General features: G+C 35.2%; 1 protein-coding gene across 2 annotated transcripts in view; it reads left to right on the plus strand.

Annotated features, from left to right (window-relative positions):
* The window catches only part of CAPN7 (calpain 7), a 39,826-nt gene that overhangs the window by 7,255 nt on the left and 9,096 nt on the right, over positions 1–23,475 (plus strand). The window contains exons 4-15 of one of the 2 annotated variants that reach the window (XM_036266531.1): positions 777–844; positions 2,994–3,194; positions 4,947–5,033; positions 10,208–10,334; positions 11,421–11,506; positions 12,754–12,847; positions 13,428–13,574; positions 15,160–15,266; positions 16,471–16,591; positions 21,970–22,114; positions 22,496–22,595; positions 22,879–23,014. In XM_036266531.1, coding sequence (XP_036122424.1) covers positions 777–844; positions 2,994–3,194; positions 4,947–5,033; positions 10,208–10,334; positions 11,421–11,506; positions 12,754–12,847; positions 13,428–13,574; positions 15,160–15,266; positions 16,471–16,591; positions 21,970–22,114; positions 22,496–22,595; positions 22,879–23,014 — 1,419 coding nt within the window. The remainder of the gene's footprint in view (positions 1–776; positions 845–2,993; positions 3,195–4,946; positions 5,034–10,207; positions 10,335–11,420; positions 11,507–12,753; positions 12,848–13,427; positions 13,575–15,159; positions 15,267–16,470; positions 16,592–21,969; positions 22,115–22,495; positions 22,596–22,878; positions 23,015–23,475) is intronic. The other variant, XM_036266532.1, reaches the window with a different exon arrangement.

The raw sequence follows: 23,475 nt of genomic DNA on the forward strand, positions 1-23,475 counted from the left end.
TAACTAAGTTACTCATTAAAAGATGATGAGTAGAAAATTAATAATGGATTTTAACATCTTGTTAAAATTTTAACAGCATTAAGATTGAGTCATTAGGCAATTATTTTCTAATTTACAGGTAGTTTTTTTAACCTTCTTACATATAACTAAAATTATTTAGAAAGAATCCACCATCGTGAAATTAGAATAAACACACACCGCCCCTTTTTTTCAACTTCATACACTAAAAACTAAGGTAGTGGTTTGGGAGAGCTTTATTAATTTGTAATGTAAAATCTATATACTGAGTGGCTCTTACTGCTCTCTAAGGAGCCCTGGCTGGGACTTTTTAAGGGGCATCTAGTACATAAGAGCAGTGTATTTGACAGGCAGATGAGGTGAAGTGGTAGAGTGGTTTCAGCACTGTTCAGAGCATACTGGCTTTTTGTCCAGGGTGTTTTGTTCAGGAGAAACATCCAGCCTAATTTCTGTGGGTGCCTGAAACTGGAGGTAAATGCTAGTCTTCTCAGGTTCCTGCCTTCCATGGTACCATGGTCACACAGTTGTGTTCCAGTTACCACCTGTCCACATTAAGTGGTCTTAAAGCTTACCTCAATAAGTTTTCAATGCTATTTTAAAAGATACATTTAAGAATGAAAATAAAATGTCTTGGTTTATTCTCTCATAATTGCAAGAAGTGTAATGTGCATGGTTAATTTTTTTGCTTAGAAATATCATGGATCAAGGAAATTAGAAAATAATTATGCTTCAGAATGTCTGTCTCTCTTTCTCTTAAGTCCTCTGAAACTGCTGATAAAACTCTGCAAAATAAACTGAAACAGTTGGCTCGGCAGGCACTAGATAGGTGAGTTTTGGTCAATCAAGTTCTTATCCAGGAATGGCAGTATATATTGTGTGACTTAAATGTGACAGATTTATCTAAATGTGTTAGAGCTCGTAGTAATAAATATCCATCTTTTGCCTGAGATCTAGAGCTAGTCTGCCTTCTTTCTCTGAGTGAATTTACTCCTCTCTAGTTTCTTACTTTAAATTTAAAAATATATATAGCATTAATCAAGAAATGTTTTCTTTAGCCTTTTCTATGTGTAGAATAAAAATGATTATGATATTTGAAATGGAAAACTTCCTTTCTGTTGTGTAATATCAGACTTCCAAAGAGGAGAACGTCCAAAGAGCCTTCAAGAGTTAAACTAACAATGAAGAAATTGAGATTGAGCCAGCTTACAGCCATATACATACCCCAAATTATACAATATATATAATTCCTTTAACTCTTTGCTCAGATGTCAACTTTTCAATAAGGCCTTCCCTAGCCAATATAAAATTGACTCTCCTTCAATACTTTCATCCTGCTTACTCTATTCTAATATTGTTTTCCATAACTCTTACCACTTTCTAAGACGTGTCAGTTACCAGTTTATTGTGTTTGTTATTAATGTCTGTGTCCCTTCCAACACTCATCACCTCAGTTGCAAGGTCTGTGAGTACAGAGAACTTTGTTTTGTTCAGTGCTATAATCAAGCACATAGCAGAGTGCTGGACATAGAGTATGTGCTCAGAAGGCATTTGTTGAAAGAATGAATGGATATGCACAATAGAATTATACCTCTTGAAGAGCATTACTTATAGACAAAGGAAAAGGGTGGAAATTGCTCTTATAGCTATAATTCATAAAATTGCCTCCTTTTGAGGCTCTCTGACTAGGTACCTGTACCACCCTCAGCCCTTCTTTTTTTATTGAGGTGTAAAAGTCATCCCACCTTTTCATTACCGTCATCTAACCTTTATTTTGTTTTTCCAAATTCTTGAAGATATGGACACTTTGACACATAGTTATTTTCTCCATTTTGACTTTCACCAATCAGAATTATAGATGACTTTTATTACCTATGCAGATAATCCATCTAGTATTCTGTGAGTGTATCCGAAGTGCACTGGGGTGGGTCAGTCATCAGCTTCCTTGAGGATCTGTTCAAAATTATGGATCCATTCTCTAATAAAAATGTACATAACATTTTTGGCATACAATTTCAGGGTGTCCATAAGACTCCTGAAACTATATATGCATATCAGATTAAGAACTTCTGTTTTTTAGCTTGTTAGTTCTTTGACAGAACAGAGTCAAAATTTCCTTGAATATCATGTGAGGTCTGTAATCCAGCCCATGCCACTGGTCTCATCTCCTGCTGCCCTTCATTTGTACTATTCACAGGGGTTGCAGCCATTCTTTTGAAATTTCCTTAACTCACTATGCTGTTTCATATTTCCCCACATTTGCATATTCTATTCTCTCTACTTAGAATGCTTCCTCACTCCCCAGGTAGATTTCTCTGCAGCTCAAACATTATTTCAGAAAAAAACATTCCCTGATTCACTCTTTCCTCCCAGTTCATTAAGTTAGTATCTTCTGTTGTGCATTCACTCAAGTGTAATACTTCATCTTACCATCTGTCACTTTTGATGCAGTTGTCTGTCTTTCCTCACAAAACTGTACACCTTAAGAGTAGGAATTGTGTTTTATACATTTTTGTATCCCCCTTACATAGTATCTAACATGCAGTAAGTGCTTAATTAATGTTTATAGAATATTGTTTGCAAAAATACCTTCGGGCCCAGCCAGTGTGGCTCAGTAGATTGAGCATCGTCCCATGGATTGAGAGGTTCTAGTTCGATTCCTGGTCACGCCACATGCCTGGGTTGTGTGCTCCATCCCCAGTAGGGGCCCTGCAGGAGGCAGCCCACTGATGTTTCTATCTCTTTCTCTTCCTCTCTCAAAAAAAAACAAAAAAGTCAATAAAAACATACTAAAAAATAAAATAAAAATACCTTTGGGAGTAGCTTAAGTGGTGAACACTTGACTAGTATGTAAGAATTTTATATACGAATTTTACATTAGGAATGCTTGACTGATCCTTGAAGTAAATTTTGTTTTCTGGAAAGCTTAAATATGAGAAGAAAAATTAAATCGCTTTTCTGTACTCTCTCTATTGTAGAGCAGAAGCATTGAGTGAGCCTTTAACAAAGCCACTATGCAAAACCAAGTCAACCAATATTAAACCAAAGCCACCCCCAACAAGAACACATTTTCCACTAGGAACTAATCCCTTCCTTGAAAGACCTCAGCCATTTATAAGTCCGCAGTCATGCGATGCACAAGGACAGAGATATACAGCAGAAGAAATAGAAGTTCTCAGGTAAATTAATTTATGATTCATAGTAATGAACAATTTTGTTAACATACTCAGCACAGTTAATTTTATTTTCATTATGTTTTCTGAGTAATAGTCACATCTTATAGTGTGTAATACTCTTATTGTGTACTTGTACATTATATAATCATATAGTCACAACTTGAAATAAAATTTTTTCTAATATATTTTAGTATTAGCATTTCTACTAGACATTTTTTCCTGAAAATCCTAGCATTCTTCACAATTAAGCACTGCAAGTTAGGGAGCAAAACAGAGCTATGGCAGACCAGTCAGTCATCTCTGCAACTTTGTAACCAGAACCCTAAGGGGAAAAATAAATTGTTACCTTGAAATAGTAGTCTAGGCCACGTTAGGTAAAGGGGAGTCTTAAACTGTGAATGATTTTTGCATTTCTTTAAAGGGTTGTAAAAAAGAAAACAGAAGAAGATGTGACAGAGACCTCATTGCAAAGCCAAAACTATATTCTATTTGGCTCTTTACAGAAGATGTTTACTAACCCCTGGTCTAGGAAACCAGCTCAGTGTCTGAAAGAGCCTTGAGGGAGTTAAAAATGCAAAACAGTAGTCATATGGAAATCTTTGACTGCATTCTGAGCCAGCCCAGATGGGATAAATCTGAGCCAGTGTGGCTGTTCTTCAAGTTGAGCTCTGGAAGAGATCCAACCTACTTAGAGTTGTGCAAGTCATGTAGTTGCTCATTTTTAATTTTCTAAAATTGAGCTGAAAGGGCTCTTTACATAGCAGCCACCTGAAGGCATTTTTCTTTCTTTTCCTGCTATAGATTTTAATTCTACTACTAGTCTGGCTCTCTTTGCCTAGTAAATTGCATATGAACCAATACAACATAGCACGATTTAAAAAGGTGGTTTTGGAATTGAGAGACAGTAGGTTAATAACAGTCCAACACTAAGGCTGCTCACCATCCAAAAACTCTTCTTTTGCCCACATTTAACATTCCATACTGCAATGAAACAACTCCATATTTCTGCCTAACAAAATGCAGCTATCCTTCACACAAGTGAAAAGCTTTCAATCTCTCAAAATAAGTGTATACACAGTCATCGTATCTGTCACTTACTCTATTAACTGTTCCTCAAATTCAGTCACAGTCTCCCTGAATATTGATACCTGGAGACTAAGTTGTGAAATTACCCTGCAATTACTTCTATACGAAATAAGGGCAAGAAACAGAAGGAGGAAATAGTTAATATATACAAATAAACATACACAGAACAAGAAGAAAATATGCAAAGCTGCTACAAACCACATTTCTTTAACTTGTCAAGAGGCCATAGCTGTTATCTATGACATTTCCTTTTTTCTCTACCCACTCCATATTCTCATACTCAGAAAATATGAAGAGCATAGTTTCATAGTTACAAATGTCATGTTTAATCTCAGAATAACTAAGTACTTGTTTTCTTCCTGTGGACTTAGGATAGAATTCACTTTGTGCCCTGGTGTCAAAGACACTTTCAATACCTCTGGTGTGGGCCTCTCTTGAGACTGTTGTTTTGTTGTGAAGGATGTTAATGTTAAAAAGAATAACTCTACTGAATTGAATTAGATTATTTATTTTCTGGTATTCAACTATTTTGTGAAAATTTTGTCCAAATAAAGATAACAACATGAAATCATTCATTTAATACTATTATTGTACCATATCTTTCATTTAAATTTTAAGGAGTTTAAATAAATTTGGTAATTTGCAGATTTATTTTCTTGTGTTTTATAGGACAACATCAAAAATAAATGGTATAGAATATGTTCCTTTCATGACTATTGACCTGAGGGAACGTTTTGCCTATCCAATGCCTTTCTGGTAAGTAAGCATTATTGTAATTTTTACTTCCAAGATTTTAATTTTTTTATACTTTTTCCATATTCTGAAGTCTTATTAATTTATAGTCTTGAAATTAAAATTTGAAATTAAAAAATGTGATTGGAAGAGAAGTGTGGTTATGGAAAGGAGGTGGGGCAACTACCTCTGTTACTTTTGTCTCCTTTTGCCTAATATTATACTTATAGTGTTTAGTACAGTACTGGCACAAAGTAAGTACTCAGTAAGTATTTATGGAATTGGTGTTTGATCACAAAGAAATGCAAGTCTAAAAGAACTGAATGGAAAAGTGGAATATAGCCCTGGCCGGTTTGGCTCAGCGGTTAGAGTGTCAGCCTGCAGACCAGAGAGTCCCGGGTTCGGTTCCCACTAAGGGTTCATGCCTCAGTTGCAGTTTGTCCCTTGCCCCGGTTGCAGTTGTGTGGGTGGTAACCAGTCCATGTGTCTCTCTCACATCGATGTTTCTCTCTCCCCCCCCCTTCTTCCCTCCCGCTCTATCTGAAGATAAATGCAAAAATGTCCTCCGGTGAGGATAAAAAAAAAAAAGTGGAGTATAATGGCAATATTGTTGTTTACTAAGAAGATACAGTTCAAGAAAGAGTTAATTATGAAAGTGTTAACACAGCCTTCTAGGACAGTGGCAGTTTATGTCAGAGCCTTAAAAATATTGTTTGGTTCAAGAGTCCCAGCTTCTAGTCATCCTAAGAAAATAAAAATTTGGTCAAGGATGTATAGTATATAATAAAAGCATTCATCAAAGCATCTCTTATAGCAAAAAATTATTGGAACAAACTAAATATCTAAGAGTATGGGAATGATTAAATAATGGTACATTAATATTACATTAAATATTATGGTTCCCATAAAAATATAAGTCCTTGAAAAGTATAGGGAAAATGCTTGCAATCTAGTAAAAAGATAGAAAATCACACATACAACATTCAAATTTTTTTCTTTTTATATATTTATAGCTATATAAAAAAATATAGATATACGTAAAGATATACACCAAAATGTTTTGTTTTTATTTATAGGTAGCAAAATTGGATGATTTAACTTTTAAAAATATATTTTTTTTATTTCAAAATTTTTTCAATGCACATGTTATCAGAAAACAGGAGAGTTGAATGCTTATATACAGAATACATAAAAGGTTCTATAAAGAACAAAAGAGCCATTCCTCATTTCTGGTGTTTTGCTGTTCTTGGATAGGCAGAAGTTAGTCATCTCAAAGCCAGTAAGTTAGCAACCTAATTTCTTCATTCAGGCAACAATGTGATGGTAGTTACTGATTGGGACCTAAAAAACTTTTATATTTGAGAGGCTTTATAGCACTGATGTTAAGGGCACAGATTCCAGAGCCTAGTTGTTCAGTTTCATGCCCTGTGTGATGCTGCACACAGTTTTCAATCAGCTTCAGATTTTAAAATAATAATAGAATCTATCATACCATTACAGTGATGATAAACCACTTATAATGGTGCTAGTTATATAGTAAGCACTATGTAATAAGGATTAACTGTTAGAAAAAGCATTATTTCGCTAAATACTAAATTATATTACACAATTTGCTGCACATTTCAAACACTTTACAAATGTTTATACCCCTTTGACCAGTAATTTCACTTTAGAAAACTAATTCTAAAAAGTACTTACAAATGTAGTTAAAGATTTGTATAAAAGATATTTATCTATAATACTATAATTATGAAAATGTGAATCAGTTATTCTAATATGTTTGGGGTTTTTTATTAGTGTAAGGTTTCTTTTATTAATTTTTCCTAAACTTGTCTGTTTACTGAATGTTTTTCTTAGTGTAAGAACACAACCTGGAGCTTTAGTAAACCAGTTTAGATAACGCATCTGGATAAGTGCTTTTCTGCACATAAGTCATCAATTATCACACTCCATGTAAAGACAGCTGGGCTGAAAGCCTGTCTAAACAGAAAACAAGCAGACTACATCATATGTGCAGTTTAAACTTTAAACTTCAAATTCACCCCCATCCTCACACCCACACCCACACCCTCCCCAGCAAAAAAAAATTTTAGAAGAAATTGCCATTAAGGACTGAGTCAGTTGCATAAAGAATTGGCTTAATCCTGCAGTAGCACTCACAGTATTTGGCCTCACTCACTGGCAGGCCAACTGGAACTCTTGAAGTTGACAGGTAGAGGATAGTATGTTCTTAAATAGTTATATCCAATTAGAGATATAAACTTGTAGTGCCAATCTTTGTGTAATAAATTAAGACAAATTGTATTTTTAGTGCTCATACAACAAAATAACCATAAGGAGAATATTATATAGCCACAGACAATCAAGTTTCTAAGAATTAAAAACATGGGGAAGTGCTTACAATATAATTGAAGTAGTAAAATATAGTATCGTGCAAACTTCCTTAATTTAATCATAGCGCTTGTCATAGTTAGAATTTTACATTTACTTGCTCAATGCCTATTCTCCACTCTAGATTATAAACTGTATTAAGGACATAAAATATGTCTATTTTAATTAAGTTGCACTCCAGAGCCTGCCACAATATCTGGTAAATACTTACTGAATTAATAAATTGGGAGGAAAATAAAAACTAAACTAAAATTAACTGCTCTTACCGTCAAGATGTCTTCCTTTCTCTTTTTCTAGATTATTTTATGGTGAGAAAAATCAGAAAAGTAACAGTAAACATTTTTAAATTCAAAGATAAACAGATTGATGAAAAAAGGCTTCATAATTTATGAATCTGTGGTAGAATGATTGATTTTTTTTTTAATTTCTGTTCTGGTCATGTATTACAATAAAACTTATAAAATATTTTTAATATCTTTATAAGAAAAAATTTAATTTGGTAATTTAGTGGTGACTTTTGAGAACAAGTATTAAGGAATCGAGTTTGCTCTGTATTATGGTTCACATAGCAAGTTAATAATAGCAAGTAATTAGATTATATATTTGAATTAGCCTTTTTTCCTTAAAATTTAAGTTTTTCTAAATTTACTCAGCTCACTTTCTATTTATAATCAGCTTTTGATACTACACAGATACCAAAATGTTTGAGATGATTATCAAAAAATTTTGAGAAATGTTATATACCAAATTGTACTCTAAGATTTATAGTAAACATTAGCTTATTAAAAGTTTAGAGATGTCCTCCAATGCAAAAACCAATATTTTAACCAGGAGTTTGCAGATTACACCTGACCATAAAACCCTCTTTCTCCTAATACCTGTGAACATTCTTTGAAAAAGAATGTTGCAGTTGTTTTAGTTTGCATGTAGACCTTATACTATTCTAAGAAATCTTTTTTTTAATTTATTTTTTAATTATTATTATTTTTTAATCCTCACTCGAGGATTTTTTTCCATTTATCTTCAGATAGAGCAGGAGGGAGGGTGGGAGGAAGAGAGAGAGAGAGAAACATCTATGTGAGAGGGACATATCGATTGGTTGCCACCCGCATGACCCCAACCGGGGCCGGGGACAAACTGTAACCGAGGTATCTGCCCTTGACCAGAATTGAACCCAAGACTACTTGGTCCAAAGGCCAAAGCTCTAACCACTGAGCAAAACCAGCCAGTGTTTTTTGTTTTGTTTTGTTTTATCCTCACTCGAGGATAGAGTGGGAGGGAGGGAGGGAGGGAGAGAGAGAGAGGGAGAGAGAGAAAAAAACATTGATGTGAGAGAGACACATTGACTGGTTGACTCCCGCATGACTCCGACCAGGGTTGGGGACAAACTGCAACCGAGGTATGTGCCTTTGATCGTAATTGAACCTGAGACTCATTGGTTCAAGGGCCAACGCTCTAACCACTTAGCAACCCAGCCAAGACATATTCAGGACATCTTTAAACCCAGAGATTTGTTGCCCATGTTCTAGAAGAGGTTTGAGGAAAGGTCGATGTTTTTATTTTGTACTCGGTATCAATTTTAGAGAAATAATACATAGTATATTTTGCCAACACACAATGAGTAGAGGGTAATGGAGAAGAATGGTGGATTTGGCATCAGAGACCTGGATTCAAACACCAGTTCTGCTACTTAGGTGTTTGATGGTGGCAAGTTATTTAATCACATTAAGCCTTTTCCAAAAATACTTGCTTTAATAGAATTGTTTTGAGAATTCAATGAATGATGTATGTAAAGTATTGTAGCATAATGCCTGGCATATTACTCAGTAATTAGCTACTCTCATTATTAGCCTTGCAGAGAAGAGTTTGTGAAGAACTAAAAGATCTGTATCTCCTAGGTTATTTTGAATGAATCTGCTTACTCCCGGCTGGTATGGCTCAGTGATTGAACGTTGATCCATGCACCGAGAGGTCGCCAGTTCAATTCCCAGTCAGGGAACAAGCCCAGGTTGTGGGCCCAATCCCTAGTTGGGGGCATGTAGGAGGCGGCCAGTCAATGTTCTCTCTCACTAATGTTTCTATCTCTCTCTCCTCCTTTCCTCTCTCTCTAAAATCAATAAAGAAAAAACTGAATGAATAAGCTTATATTGTTTTTGACCAGGAATTGAACTGGCAACTCTCAGAGCATGGGTCGATGCTCAGTCACTGAGCCACACTGGCTTGGCTCAGCTCATACTGTTAATGGTTTAATTTTATCAAAACTGAATTTCTTGAATATAACTGTGCTATATTAAACTTCAAAATTATATTTTTAAAATAAGTATAAGTGCCCTGGCCGGTTTGGCTCAGCGGTTGGAGCGTTGTCCTGCGGTACAGAGAGACCCGGGTTCGGTTCCCGCTTAGGGAACGTACCTTGGTTGCAGTTTGTCCCCAGCCCTGGTTGGTCGTGCGGGTGGCAGCCACTCGATGTGTCCCTTCACGTCGATGTTTCTCTCTCTCTCTCTTCCTCTCTCTCCCTCCCGCTCTATCTGAACAAAAAATGGAAAAATGTCCTCGGGTGAGGATAAAAAAAATAAATAAATAAAATAAAATAAAAAAGTATAAGTGAATTTAAGTTGCTCTTCTATTTTCAGATTGACTGAATTCATGATTAAGTATAAAGAGCCAGATTTGACCAGAGAATTATTTTAGGATGACATAAATATAGCTGTCATCACTGTACCAAAAAAATTAGGAAATTTAATTTTGGTTTTGAGTCATTGTTTAAGATTAGTCTTATTGTTGTTTTTTAATTATTATTATCTCAGTGATAGATTGGGCAAGTTACCATTATCACCTAAACAAAAAGCTATGTTTTCCAAATGGATACGCCCAGAAGACCTCACTAACAATCCTACAATGATTTACACCGTGTCCAGTTTCAGCATAAAGCAGGTAAACATTTGTTTTGTATAATTTTATATGAAAGCTAACATTTTTAAAATAATTTAAATATGGATTTGACTTTTTCCTTAGATTTTTATTATATATTCAGATGCATGCTTGTAATTGGAAGAATTATTTAGTCTGCACATTTTCATTTAGACATACTGAGATAAAAGTATGAATAACTTTTGAGCAATCACAGATTCTCATATAAACCCTATTTATTGATACATGTTTGCAGATGAGAAAGTTGAGAATGTGATTTTCACCTTTGATAAGAGACTCATATAAAAGATAGAAATTGGGCTTATTTAAAACACTTCAGTGGTGAAACAACAATATGGCTTTATTGCAAACTTTAAGTTTTATTGTGAAGTCACAGGTATCTTCCACAATAGTATAAAATAATGATCCTGAAATACTATGATTCAAGAATCTTTTGATATCTATATTTATCTATTGGTCATAAACCAACTTTAAAGATACCTTTAATTTTTTTGTTATTAAAAACAGTGTGATTCACTGGGTAAAAAGGGTGAAGGGATTTAGCCACAAAAAAGAGGAAAAAAAACCCTCATAGAAAACAGTATGGTGAGTACCAGAGGGAAAGGGGAGTGGGGGAAAGTAGGAGAGGGTAAAGGGGGATAAATGGTGATGAGAGGAGGCTTGACTTGGGGTGGTGAACACAGTACAATGTACAGATATATTATAGAATTATAACCACAAATCCTATATAATTTTATTAACCAATGTTACCCCAGTAAATTCAATAAAAAATAATAAAATGACATTGTAGAAGAAAAACAAAAACAAAAAAACCTGTGCTTCAGCGATTATGCTTTTATTCATGTAAGGAATGTATCATCCATATTTAATTATTCTAAATTACTTTATTGAAATAGTTTATTCGGTTTTTCAAGGACTTATTTAAATAAAATTTGTGTGAATTGGCAGTATGGTATTTCTATTTATTTCCTATTCAAGCAATAGTCAAGATATTTAGTATAAAAAGTCAGGTGATAGGTGCAATGCTTAAATATTGTGGAAATGTTGAAATTACATGAATGAAATATATTAATAAATTCTTATTAACAGACAATTGTATCAGATTGTTCCTTTGTTGCATCACTGGCTATTAGTGCAGCTTATGAAAGACGATTTAATAAGAAGTTGATTACCAGGTAAAGTTTTATGTTTGTCCTTCTAGCCCTTTTCATACCATTATCTCTTAACTAGGAATATAAAACAGGCCTTATTGGCATAGGAAGTGAAGAGAATATATCACTCAGAACATTATGGCCCTTGTGTGTTAGGCAAATGATTTGTGAATATGAACAGATTTGCTAAAACAGTGTAAGAACATATGTGCATGTAGTTAATGTATGTAGAAAAAATAGCTCATGAAATTGGTCAAAGTAAAATTATGTCATGTTTATAATTGCACTGCATTGTATGGTAGCCACTAGCTACATGTGGATATTGAACACTTGAAATGATTAGTCTGAATTGAGATCAGCTGTGAGTGTGAAATGCATCAGATTTTGAAAACTTAGCACACACAAAAATGTGAAATTAGCAAAATATCTCAAACTTTTATATTGCAAAATCCTAATGTTTTGGAGATGGTAAGTAAAATATATTAAAATTTATCTTTAACATTTGATATTAAATGTATATGATATGAAATAAAATTTCTTTTGGCTGAAACTGCTTTAGAGTGTTCAGAAATGTTACTGAAATTGTGTGTTTTTGAATTTTTTAAATTTTTATTTGCTTAAAATTATTTATTATAAAAATTAAGTTTCTTAATTTTTTCATACAACTTTTCCTGAGTGGTTTTTATGTGTTAAGTCCTGAAAGTATAAGGGTAAATTAGACACACACCTTAGTTTCAAGCTATTTGCCATCTTGGATAAACCTCATATAGGTAAATAATATGCAGTGTGTGAAAGAGAATTGATACTGATTGCTTTTACAAGTATCTTATTGGATTGTTTTGTATAGCTTTTATCAGTATCGTTTTAACTTTTATCTCAGTCAGAGTTATAGTTAGTTGCCTTAGTTGTGGTTAATTTAAATGCTCTTCTTTACTTTTTGGAGCCAATAGTAGATTATTTTATTTGGCTTAAAATATGTCCACTTAATAGAAAATTTATTGGAGTATATAATTTAACACTGAGCATTTTTCAGAATATTGTGAAATTTATGGCCTGCTGTGTGATCTCATAATATACTTTATTCATTTATTTACATTAAAAAAGCACTTATATTAGGGTGAAATTTTTTTCTAGGCCTACTTTAGAAAAATATTCTCATGTTTATTTGTATAAAATTGCTAAGACAATGGCATATGTCTAAATATAATATATTCTGCATAATAGTTATATTGAATATTAATGTTGGTATTTCAATATTTTCCTTACAAAAGCATAATTTACCCTCAGAATAAGGATGGTGAGCCAGAGTACAATCCATGTGGAAAGTATATGGTAAAACTTCACCTCAATGGTGTACCAAGAAAGGTGAGGAATGTCTCTCTCCACCCCCAGCCTCTTCACTCTCTCTCCCTTACCCACCTTTGAACATTGAATAGGATCATTAAGAAATGTTACTTGTGTAAACATTTTAAAAGCATATAAGCATTATAACATTTTGTTGATTTTGAATCTGTGGTATTGTATTATACATACTGCTATCAGTAACATATGTTAATTAAAAATAAAAGTCATGACAAGTATAAAGTTTTTTTAAAAATGGTTTTTGGAAAATTTATAGAAAGCTCCAAAAAGTAAGTATTTTAGATATAATGTACATTTCTAAAATTTCTAACAATTTTGATGGTAGATTCATAACATTTAACATCTAATTAGCTAAAGGTTAATGCCTGACAGGGAGATTAGTGTGTAAACTTGAATAAAAACATCATGTAAATTTAAAACATTTTTAAATTGATCAGATTCTAGAAATAGGAAATTATCATTACCTTAATAATAGGCATATCATGCCTTTTACTTTATCAGTATGAAAGATGCTTTTTTTTTATAGAAAAGATTTTAAGATAATTTTGTACCAACTAAGGAAATTACTGTTATCTTTCCCCAGGTGATAATTGATGATCAGTTACCTGTTGATCATAAGGGAGAATTGCTTTGTTCTTATTCTAACAACAAAAGTGAATTATGGGTTTCTCTCATTGAAAAAGCATACATGAAGGTCATGGGAGGATATGATTTCCCAGGATCCAATTCAGTAAGTAATAGGATGATCCAGACACAGACTTAGGTTATCTAATATGACTATTTTAAATTTGAAAGACAATAGGTACTATTTTGTTTAAAGGAAACGAAAACAGATTATCCGCCTCTGAAACACACTGGTCAGTCACCTTATTATGGGAGTACATATTTTCCTTTATAAAAGTTAGCACATTGTATAGTAAGTTCTCACTTAATGTCTTCCATAAGTTCTGCAACTTGAAGCAAAAATGACATACAACAAAACCAATTTTGCTATAATCTAATTAATATAAATAAGAGTTAAGCTCCTACATCATCTCATCAACATTATAACAAAATTACATTATCCAAGGAACTGCTGTATAGGTTAAGTATTCAGGAAAGCCTAAAATGTAGCTGTTGGCTGTTTTATTGGGATACAGGGCAATTAAATATAGTGTACCTTTCCAAAAAGCCCTTCAGATCAAAGGGATGTTTCATATTGTCATCCTTATATATATATTTTTTTTATTTGTAAATTCGGATTCAAGGAGTTCATTTGTTAGTTATTCCCAGCTTTAACAATCTAGGTATGTCCCAATGTCCTTTAGTTGTACGAGGTAAACTATTGGGTTTACACCAGAAATTAGATTAGCATGACTTTGAACTGTAACACTAACCAGCCTGTGGCCTTAGAAGATTAATTTAACCTTTCTTTGCCTCTTTCCTTATCTGCATTATGAGAATAATGCCCACCTCTTAGAATTGTAAAAATTAAATGATGTATATCACCCAAATGTTCCTGGATAATTTCATGCCTTAATACCCAGCCTCCTTCATTCTTCTGGTTTTTATAATGCTAGTCAAAGAATGCATAGGTCATAGGTAAATGCAATAGGGTATTAAAATATTTTGCCCTAGCCGGTCTGTTCAGTGGTTAGAGCATTGGCCCACACACTGAAGGGTCACAGGTTCGATTCCCAGTCAAGGGCATGTACCTGGGTTGCAGGTTCGATCCCCGACCCTAGTTGGGGACTATGGGAGGCAACCAATCAATGTGTCTCTTCCACATCAGTGTTTCTCCCCACCCCTTCCCGAAAATCAATGGAAAAAATATCCTCAGGTGAGGATTAAAAAAAATTCTTCCCCATCTATGTGCTTAATTGTTCTATCCTTCAGATATTCTTAGTTTTGCTTTCTAATCCATTGCCTGTTCATTTACCGAGTGCAGCTTAGAGAAAGTATGAGAATATATGTGAAACATTAGAAAAGTAACTATACTTTTCTAATCACTAAATGGTGATTGACTATCATCATTATTATTAAAGCAGTTTTTTCTGTTAATATGTTTTGAGTTTTCATGTTATTTAATCAGGAAAAGCAGCAAAGGTTTTAGGGAAAAGATGAAATTTGTGCTTAAATCCAGGTAGGAATTTGAATTAGATGAGAAATTTATTTAAAATTTATCTAATGAATCTGATAGGAAAAAAAACTTACTACCTTCTGGTTTATTCATTCAAAATCATTGTATCAAATCAATGAGAATTAACAACTACCCTGGGAACATATTTAAGCTTGAAAAAAAAGGTTAACAGTCCTGAGATGTGTTTATGTTGCAGAACATTGATCTCCATGCGCTGACTGGATGGATACCAGAAAGGATTGCTATGCATTCAGATAGTCAAACTTTCAGTAAGGATAATTCTTTCCGAATGCTCTATCAAAGGTAAACATTTTTCTCTCTTTTTTTTCATAGTAAAAGAGGCTATTTTGAAACTTCGTGCCTTATTTCAAATAGATATGAGATAGACTGTCATTTTCTATTGTTAGAGAAATTGTGTTTTTAAAAGACTTCATTTATGTACCTGCTACTGACAGCCCTCACTTATCCTCATTGATGGTATACAAGTTAATCCAAATTTTAGAATCTAAAACATTTGAATCTGGAATGTCTAATATGGGAAAATTTTTTTACTTCCTTAGTACTTACCAATTTGAGGGAAGGTGGGAAAAGAGAAGTCTGAGAACATAAAGAGGAAGGTAACTTAAGCCGTAAAAGGATAATTCACATATAGGCAAGGGCATGACTGTTGCTCTTTAGTTTATTTCACAGATTGAGGGCAGTAGATGGATACAGCCCCCTACCTCAAAAAGCATTGTTAGCATATAGGGACTAGAAAATTGTCTATAAATAATATACATTCATTAGTGAAACTAGAAAACTGAATGATTTGATAAACAAAATAGTATTACTTTAATAAACAAAATAGTATTACTTTAATAAACAAAATAGTGTTACTTTAGAGAAAGTGCATTTGGCATTTCATGTCTTCATCTTTGTAAATCGTTTGAAAATTTAGCCCTTGCTTCCTTCCTTCATTGATAGCTATCTACCTGAGAATTAAGTTGTCTAAACTTGGGTGGGGTGGGGGATGTGATCATTTATCTCATATGCTGTGAAATAGAAATGTAATTCTTGTTAAAGTCCCTCAGGGGATGTTAGGACTCACTTATCTTTTAAAAGATATTAAATTTGTGGAAATTTTCATGTGAACCATAAGACAAAGGGATAAGATGGTATGGTCTAAGATTATAAATGTTTCTTTTAGCCCTGGCCATTTTGGCTCAGCTGTTATAGCGTAAGCCTGTGGTCCAGTGAGACCTGGGTTTGATTCCCGCTAAGGGCATGTGCCTCGGTTGCAGTTTGTCCCTGGCCCTGGTTGGGTCTTGTGGGAAGCAGCCACTCGATGTGTCCCTTTCACTTCGATGTTTCTCTTTCTCTCTCTCTCTCTCTCTCTCTCTCTCTCTCTCTCTTTCTCTCTCTTCCTCTCCCTCCCACTCTATTTGAACAAAAAATGGAAAAAATGTCCTTGGGTGAGGATTAAAAAAAAAAAAATGTTTCTTTTAATTCTTGTCTGTTGTGATTCTAGGTTTCACAAAGGGGATGTCCTCATCACTGCATCAACTGGAATGATGACAGAAGCTGAAGGAGAAAAGTGGGGTCTGGTTCCCACACATGCATATGCTGTTTTGGATATTAGAGAGTTCAAGGTTTTACCTTAAATTTTTTTCTCGTTTTTGTTGTTTGTTCATAACACATTGTAAGGATCCCAAATAATATATTAGACTTTTGAATACTGACAAATCAAAGTTTAAGCAAAGTTTTAAAATTATTTCACCTGTTACATTAAAAACAAGTTCACCTGTCATTGGGAATTATGAAATAAAAACATGGAAAGTGTAATGGCAGTGACAGCATAGATGTTGATGACAGAACAGAAATGCTACATGCCTCTTTGTCTTTTCCATAAAAGTAGCAGAGTTGAGGTGAATACACCCCATCAAGGTTCTGGGCAGCATGTTGTTGGTGTTGGGAATTAATCACAGTGTTAGACTCTAGAGCAGCGGTTCTTAACCTGTGGGTCGCAACCCCTTTGGGGGTCGAACAACCCTTTCACAGGGGTCACCTAAGACACAACAGTAGCAAAATCACAGTTATGAAGTAGCAACAAAAATAATTTTATGGTTGGGGGTCACCACAACTTTAGGAACTGTATTAAACGGTCACAACATTAGAAAGGTTGAGAACCATTGCTTTAGAGGATAGTAGACATTAAGTAAATAACTTAAGAAAGGATACAAAAAATAAGATACCTGCCCAGCCATTCTGGCTTAGTGGATTGAGTGTCATCCCATGGACTAAGAGGTCCTGGTTTGATTCTTAGTCAGGGCCCATGACTGGGTTGCAATCTCGTTCCCCAGGAGAGGGTGTGCAGGAGGCAGCTAGTCGATGTTTCTCTCTCCCTTCCTTTCTAAAAAAAAATCAATAAAAATAAATAATTAAGATACCTATGAATAAGAAGCATGCCATTGGGTTTGCAGTGTTTCTCTTCCTAAGAGCCTTTGTATGCTGTCAAACCTTTCAGACCCAGCCCTGGCCGGTTTGGCTCAGCGGTTAGAGCGTCGGCCTGCGGTCCCGAGAGACCCGGGTTCGGTTCCCGCTAAGGGCACGTACCTCGGTTGCAGTTTGTCCCCGGCCCTGGTTTGTCGTGCGGGTGGCAGCCACTCGATGTGTCCCTTTCACATCGATGTTTCTCTCTCTCTTCCTCTCTCCCCCTCCCACTCTACCTGAACAAAAAATAGAAAAATGTCCTCAGGTGAGGATAAAAAAAAAAAAAAAAACCTTTCAGACCCTTTCTCTGTGCTCAGGTGTTGGAATGGTTGACTTAATTACTTCTCAGATTGTTGGCTATTTTTTTTTTAATCCTCACCCAAGGACATTTTTCTATTTTTTGTTCAGATAGAGTAGGAGGGAGACAGAGGGAGAGAGAGAGAGAAACATTGACATGAAAGGGACTCATCGAGTGGCTGCCTCCTACACGACCCAACCAGGGCCGGGTACAAACTGCAACCATGGTACATGCCCTTAGTGGGAACTGAATCTGGGTCTCTCTAGACCGCAGGCCGACACTCTAACCGCTGAGCCAAACCTGCCAGGGCAGATTATTGGATATTTTTAACTGAAATATGTATCTGTTTTATGGATTAGAAAATACAAAGATTTTTAAGGAGGGACTCTTTTTCCCTAATGACATGGTACCTAAGCTGTTTAGTCACTGGGAAGTTAAACTAGCAGTGTTTTTCAGTTTCCCCTGCTTAAATTTATAGAAAGAATGAGTGATCATTCAGCCGTAACAGTGTACCACTATGTATTAATGACTGATTTTCTTATGGCACATGGAATTACATGCATTATGAAGGCAACAGGGACCTGCTGCAACATTTAAAAATTTACAGTTTCAAGGCTTACTAAATCAGCCAGTCATTGTGGCACTCCCCCCAGCCAATCTGTATAGAATGTCTTCTTTTAAAAGTGGCATAACAGCCCTGGCCAGTTTGGCTCAGCGGTTAGAGCGTCGGCCTGCGGTCCGGAGAGACCCGGGTTCGGTTCCAGCTAAGGGCACGTACTTCGGTTGCAGTTTGTCCCCGGCCCTGGTTGGTCGTGCGGGTGGCAGCCACTCGATGTGTCCCTTCACGTCGATGTTTCTCTCTCTCTCTCCCTCCCTCCCACTCTATCTGTACAAAAAATGGAAAAATATCCTCGGGTGAGGATTAAAAAAATAATAATAATAAAAAAATAAAAGTGGCATAACAATTTACTGAAAGAAAAAAGTATTAAAATGTATGTGAACTGAATAAGCTGAGAGGTTTGTTTATGGAAAATTACATTATAAAACAAAACATTGGGAATAAAAATTGCTTTTATAGCCCTGGACGGTTTGACCCAGAGGTTAGAGCATCGGCCTGCGGTCCAGAGAGACCCAGGTTCACTTCCCGCTAAGGGCATGTACCTCGGTTGCAGTTTGTCCCCACCCCTGGTTAGGTTGTGCGGGTGGCAGCCACTCAATGTGTCCCTTTCATGTCGATGCTTCTCTCTCTTACTCTCTCCCTCCCACTCTATCTGAACAAAAAATGGAAAAATGTCCTCGGATGAGGACAAAAAAAAATATTGCTGTTATATAGTACTGTGTACATATTATTGTTAGAACATTCTTTGAGGTAGGTATGATAGGTGACCAATATTGAAATAGTGGTACAAGATTTAAATGTAGACTATGAAACAGGCAATATAAAAGTAAGCTTGAATTTGAGGGAAATTCCTGTGATTATATCATTTACTTTGAATAATGAGACTATTCTGAATGATCAAAGGAAACTAGACAAATAACATGTTTATGAAAAAAATAGGCACCTGTGGTTTGACTTAAAGCATTTAAAAATTTCTTATTGCCAGAACAAATACTTCAAAAGTTCATATGGAACCAAAAAAGACCTCGAATAGCCACAGCAATCTTGAAAAAGAAAAACTTGGAGGGATCACATTACCAGATTTCAGGTTATACTACAAAGCCACTGTAATCAAAACAGCCTGGTACTGGCATAAAAACAGGCATATAGACCAGTAGAACGGAATAGAGAACCCAGAAATGGACCCAAGGCAGTATGCTCAATTAATATTTGACAGAGCATACAGTGGAGTAAAGACAGCCTCTTTAATAAATGGTGTTGGGAATATTGGACAGCTACATGCAAAAAAATGAAACTAGACCCTCAACTTACACCATACACAAAAGTAAACTCAAAATGGATAAAAGACTTAAATGTGTGACTCATGAATCCATAAAAATCCTAGAAGAAACTGTAGGCAACAAAATTTCAGACATTCTACGCAGCAGAATTTTCACTGATACGTCACCTAAGGCAACAGAAACAAAGGAGAAAATGAACACATGGGACTACATCAAACTCAAAAGCTTCTGCACAGCAAAAGATATAGTCATCAAAATGGAAAGGCAACCCACTATATGGGAGAGCATAATTGCCAATGATACATCAGATAAGGGGTTAACTTCTAATATATATAGAGAGAGTGCTCATACAACTCAACAAAAGGAAAACAAAGAACCCAATTAAAAAATGGGCAGAGGAACTAAATAGACACTTCTCCAAACAGGACATACAAATGGCTAAGAGACATATGAAGAAATGCTCAACATCACTAATCATCAGAGAGATCCAAGTTAAAGCAACAATGAGGTGTTACCTCACACCTGACAGAATGGCCGCCATCAACAAGTCATCAAACAACAAGTGTTGGCGAGGGTGTGGAGAAAAGGGGACTCTAGTGCACTGCTGGTGGGAATGCAGACTGGTGCAGCCACTATGGAAAACAATATGGTATTATCTCAAAAAATTAAAAATTGAACTTCCATTTGACCCAGTGATCCTACTTCTAGGAATATACCCTAAGAAGCCTGAAACACCAATCAGAAAGAATATATGTACCCCCATGTTCGTAGCACAATAGCTAAGATCTGGAAACAACCCAAATGTCCATCAGTAGACGAATAGATGAAAAAGCTGTGGTACATATAAACAATGGAGTACTATGCAGCTATAAGAAAGAAAGATCTCTTATCCTTTGAGACGACATGGAGGGACCTAGAAAGCATTATCCTAAGTGAAACAAGTCAAACAGAGAAAGACAAGTATCATATGATCTCACTTATTTGTAGAATATAATGAACATAACAGTCTGAGGAATGGGGTAGTCCCAGAGACGTGGAGGTGGGATACAGACTGACAATCCCCAGAAGAGGGGGTGGTGGAAGAGAGATAAACCACAGAACTTATATGCATGTATGCATGAACAGTGGACATGGACAACAAAGCTGGAGACAGGGCGGGGAGGGAGGGAAAGGGGGGAATAAGTGGGGGGGGAAGAAACATCTGTAACAAAAATAAATTAATAAAAATTAAATAAAAATTTCTGATTGCCAGTGAAGTATGAATTTCAAATAACAGCCTTTTTAGTAGTAAAAATTAGTAGTATTACACAACACCAATTCTACATGGCAGTTAGTCTGTAAAGATTAGGCACTTTTGAACATGTGTAGATGGAGTAAACTGTGTCCTGGGACAGGTTTCTTCACTCTTCACTGCTTTGATCTTCACAGAGAGATAGTGGAGGAAGAAGCTTAGAGGATCTGAAAAGTAGTTAAAAGGGATCAGAGAGGGTCTTCCAGAAATGGGAAACAATGTGAACAAATGCCTTTAGAAATGAAATTGAGTAAGAATTATGTGTAGGCCCTGGCCGGTTTGGCTCAGCAGTTAGCACGTTGGCCTGTGGTCTGGAGAGACCTGGGTTTGGTTCCTGCTAAGGGCACATACCTCGGTTGCAGTTTGTCCCTGGCCCTGGTTGGGTCGTGCAGGTGGCAGCCACTTGATGTGTCCCTTTCACGTCAATGTTTCTCTCTCTCTCTCTCTCTCTCTCTCCCTCCCACTCTATCTGAACAATACATCGAAAAATGTCCTTGGGTGAGGATAAAAAAAAAGAAAGAAAGAATTATGTGTAGGATTATGAGAGGAAAGACTGGACTAGAGCCAAAGATATGCGGGGAATGAAAATTAATGGGGCCAGTTTAGAGTAGGCTCTGAAAGAACAGGAAATAACTGATGCTCTAAGGCAGCTCTGCCCAATAAGACTTCCTGCAGTGATGGGAATGTTCTCTGTCTGTGCTGTACGATGAGCTAGATACTAGCTACACATAGTCCTTGAATACTTGAAGAGTGACTAGTGTGACTAAGGAACTGATTTTTAAATTGTTTAATTTCATTTTAAATATATGTGGTTAATGACGTCCATATGAACTGCATAGCTCTAGGGATAGATAGCCACTTACAGTTTTTGATCAGGTATGTGACATGGTGAAAGTGTTAATTAAAGAATACTAATTTAAATTAATTTAGAAAGAATTAATAAGTATTCAAAATGCATGTTCCCTTATAGAATGATATAACTAATAACAATATGGTAAAAATGGTTTTGCAACTTTGTTATCTCGTTTTGTTTTTTTTCTTTTCAATAGGGACTGCGATTTATCCAGTTGAAAAATCCTTGGAGTCATTTACGTTGGAAAGGAAGATACAGTGAAAATGATGTAAAAAACTGGACCCCAGAGTTGCAAAAATATTTAAACTTTGATCCTCGAACAGCTCAAAAAATAGACAATGGTAAATATATCTTTTTGTTATTGTTAATCTTCACCTGAGGATATTTTTTCCATTGATTTTTAGAGGGAGGAGGTGAAAGAGAGAAAGACTCATATGAGAGATACATCGATTGGTTGCCTCCTGCAACGTGCCCTGACCAGGTCTGGGATCAAACCTGCAACCCAGGTTTGTGCCCTTGACGGAGAATCAAATCCACGACCCTTCGGTGGGCCGGCCCACATGCTAATCACTGGGTCACACCAGCCAGGGCAAATGTATATTTTTGTAATTTTTATATTATTTGATCTTTAAATAATATACTTTAACAATGTGAAATGTGTTTGACTGAAGTCATTTAGTATTAAGATGTATCTTAGGTTAATAAAGATATCTAATTTTTAGGAATATTTTGGATTTCATGGGATGATCTGTGCCAGTATTATGATGTGATTTATTTGAGTTGGAATCCAAGTCTTTTTAAAGAATCAACATGTATTCACAGGTAATTTCTTTGCATATTTCAGAATATGCTTTATAGTAGTCTTTACTTTTTTCATTTAAAATGAAATGATTAATTTAAGAAAACTAGTATTCTCTTTTTGTCATGCCCACAGATGACTATCATGTAATAGTTATTTTCTTTATATGCTTCTATATCCTGCCAAAAACTGTAAAAATTAAACCTGATAACTTAATTATATCTGAAACACAACACTTTTTAAAATATTAATATATTTCAGCTCTGTGAGAAATTTATTTCCTTCTTTGTTGACTTGATCTTTTAGTACTTGGGATGCTAAGCAAGGACCTGTAAAAGATGCCTATAGCCTGGCCAACAATCCCCAGTACAAATTGGAGGTCCAGTGTCCACAAGGGGGTGCTGCAGTTTGGGTTTTGCTTAGTAGACACATAACAGACAAGGTACTGACACCTTTATGATATTCCATACAGAAATTATTTTAAGTATAATTAGATCATTGTGAATAAGATACATAATTTTATCATCAGCCTATTTTATCTAGGTGGCTTGAAAATGATATTTTCTTAGGTAAATTTATATTTTTCTCAGGAAATATCATTTGTAATCATACTCTTAGAAGTTTTATTCAAAAATTTCTGAAGAAAAACATGAGGGAGTTTATGCTTTTAGTGAGGGTTTTCATGTTGATTATATCTGCTTTAGGTGTTAAGAATATTAACATTAAAATATGTTAAGGGGGAGTTGGAAATTTTGAATCATTAGGCCTGATTCTGTAAAGGGTAACCATATTTTAATAGCTTCAGAATTTTTTTAATATATTTTTGCATACAATATGGTCACTCTACTGTATTGGAATGACAGCTTAACCCAGAAAAACAGTGTTTTTAATAGTATTAAGTAG

The sequence above is a fragment of the Molossus molossus genome, unplaced genomic scaffold, assembly GCF_014108415.1.
Source record: "Molossus molossus isolate mMolMol1 unplaced genomic scaffold, mMolMol1.p scaffold_m16_p_18, whole genome shotgun sequence".
NCBI classification, from domain to species: Eukaryota; Metazoa; Chordata; class Mammalia; order Chiroptera; family Molossidae; genus Molossus; species Molossus molossus.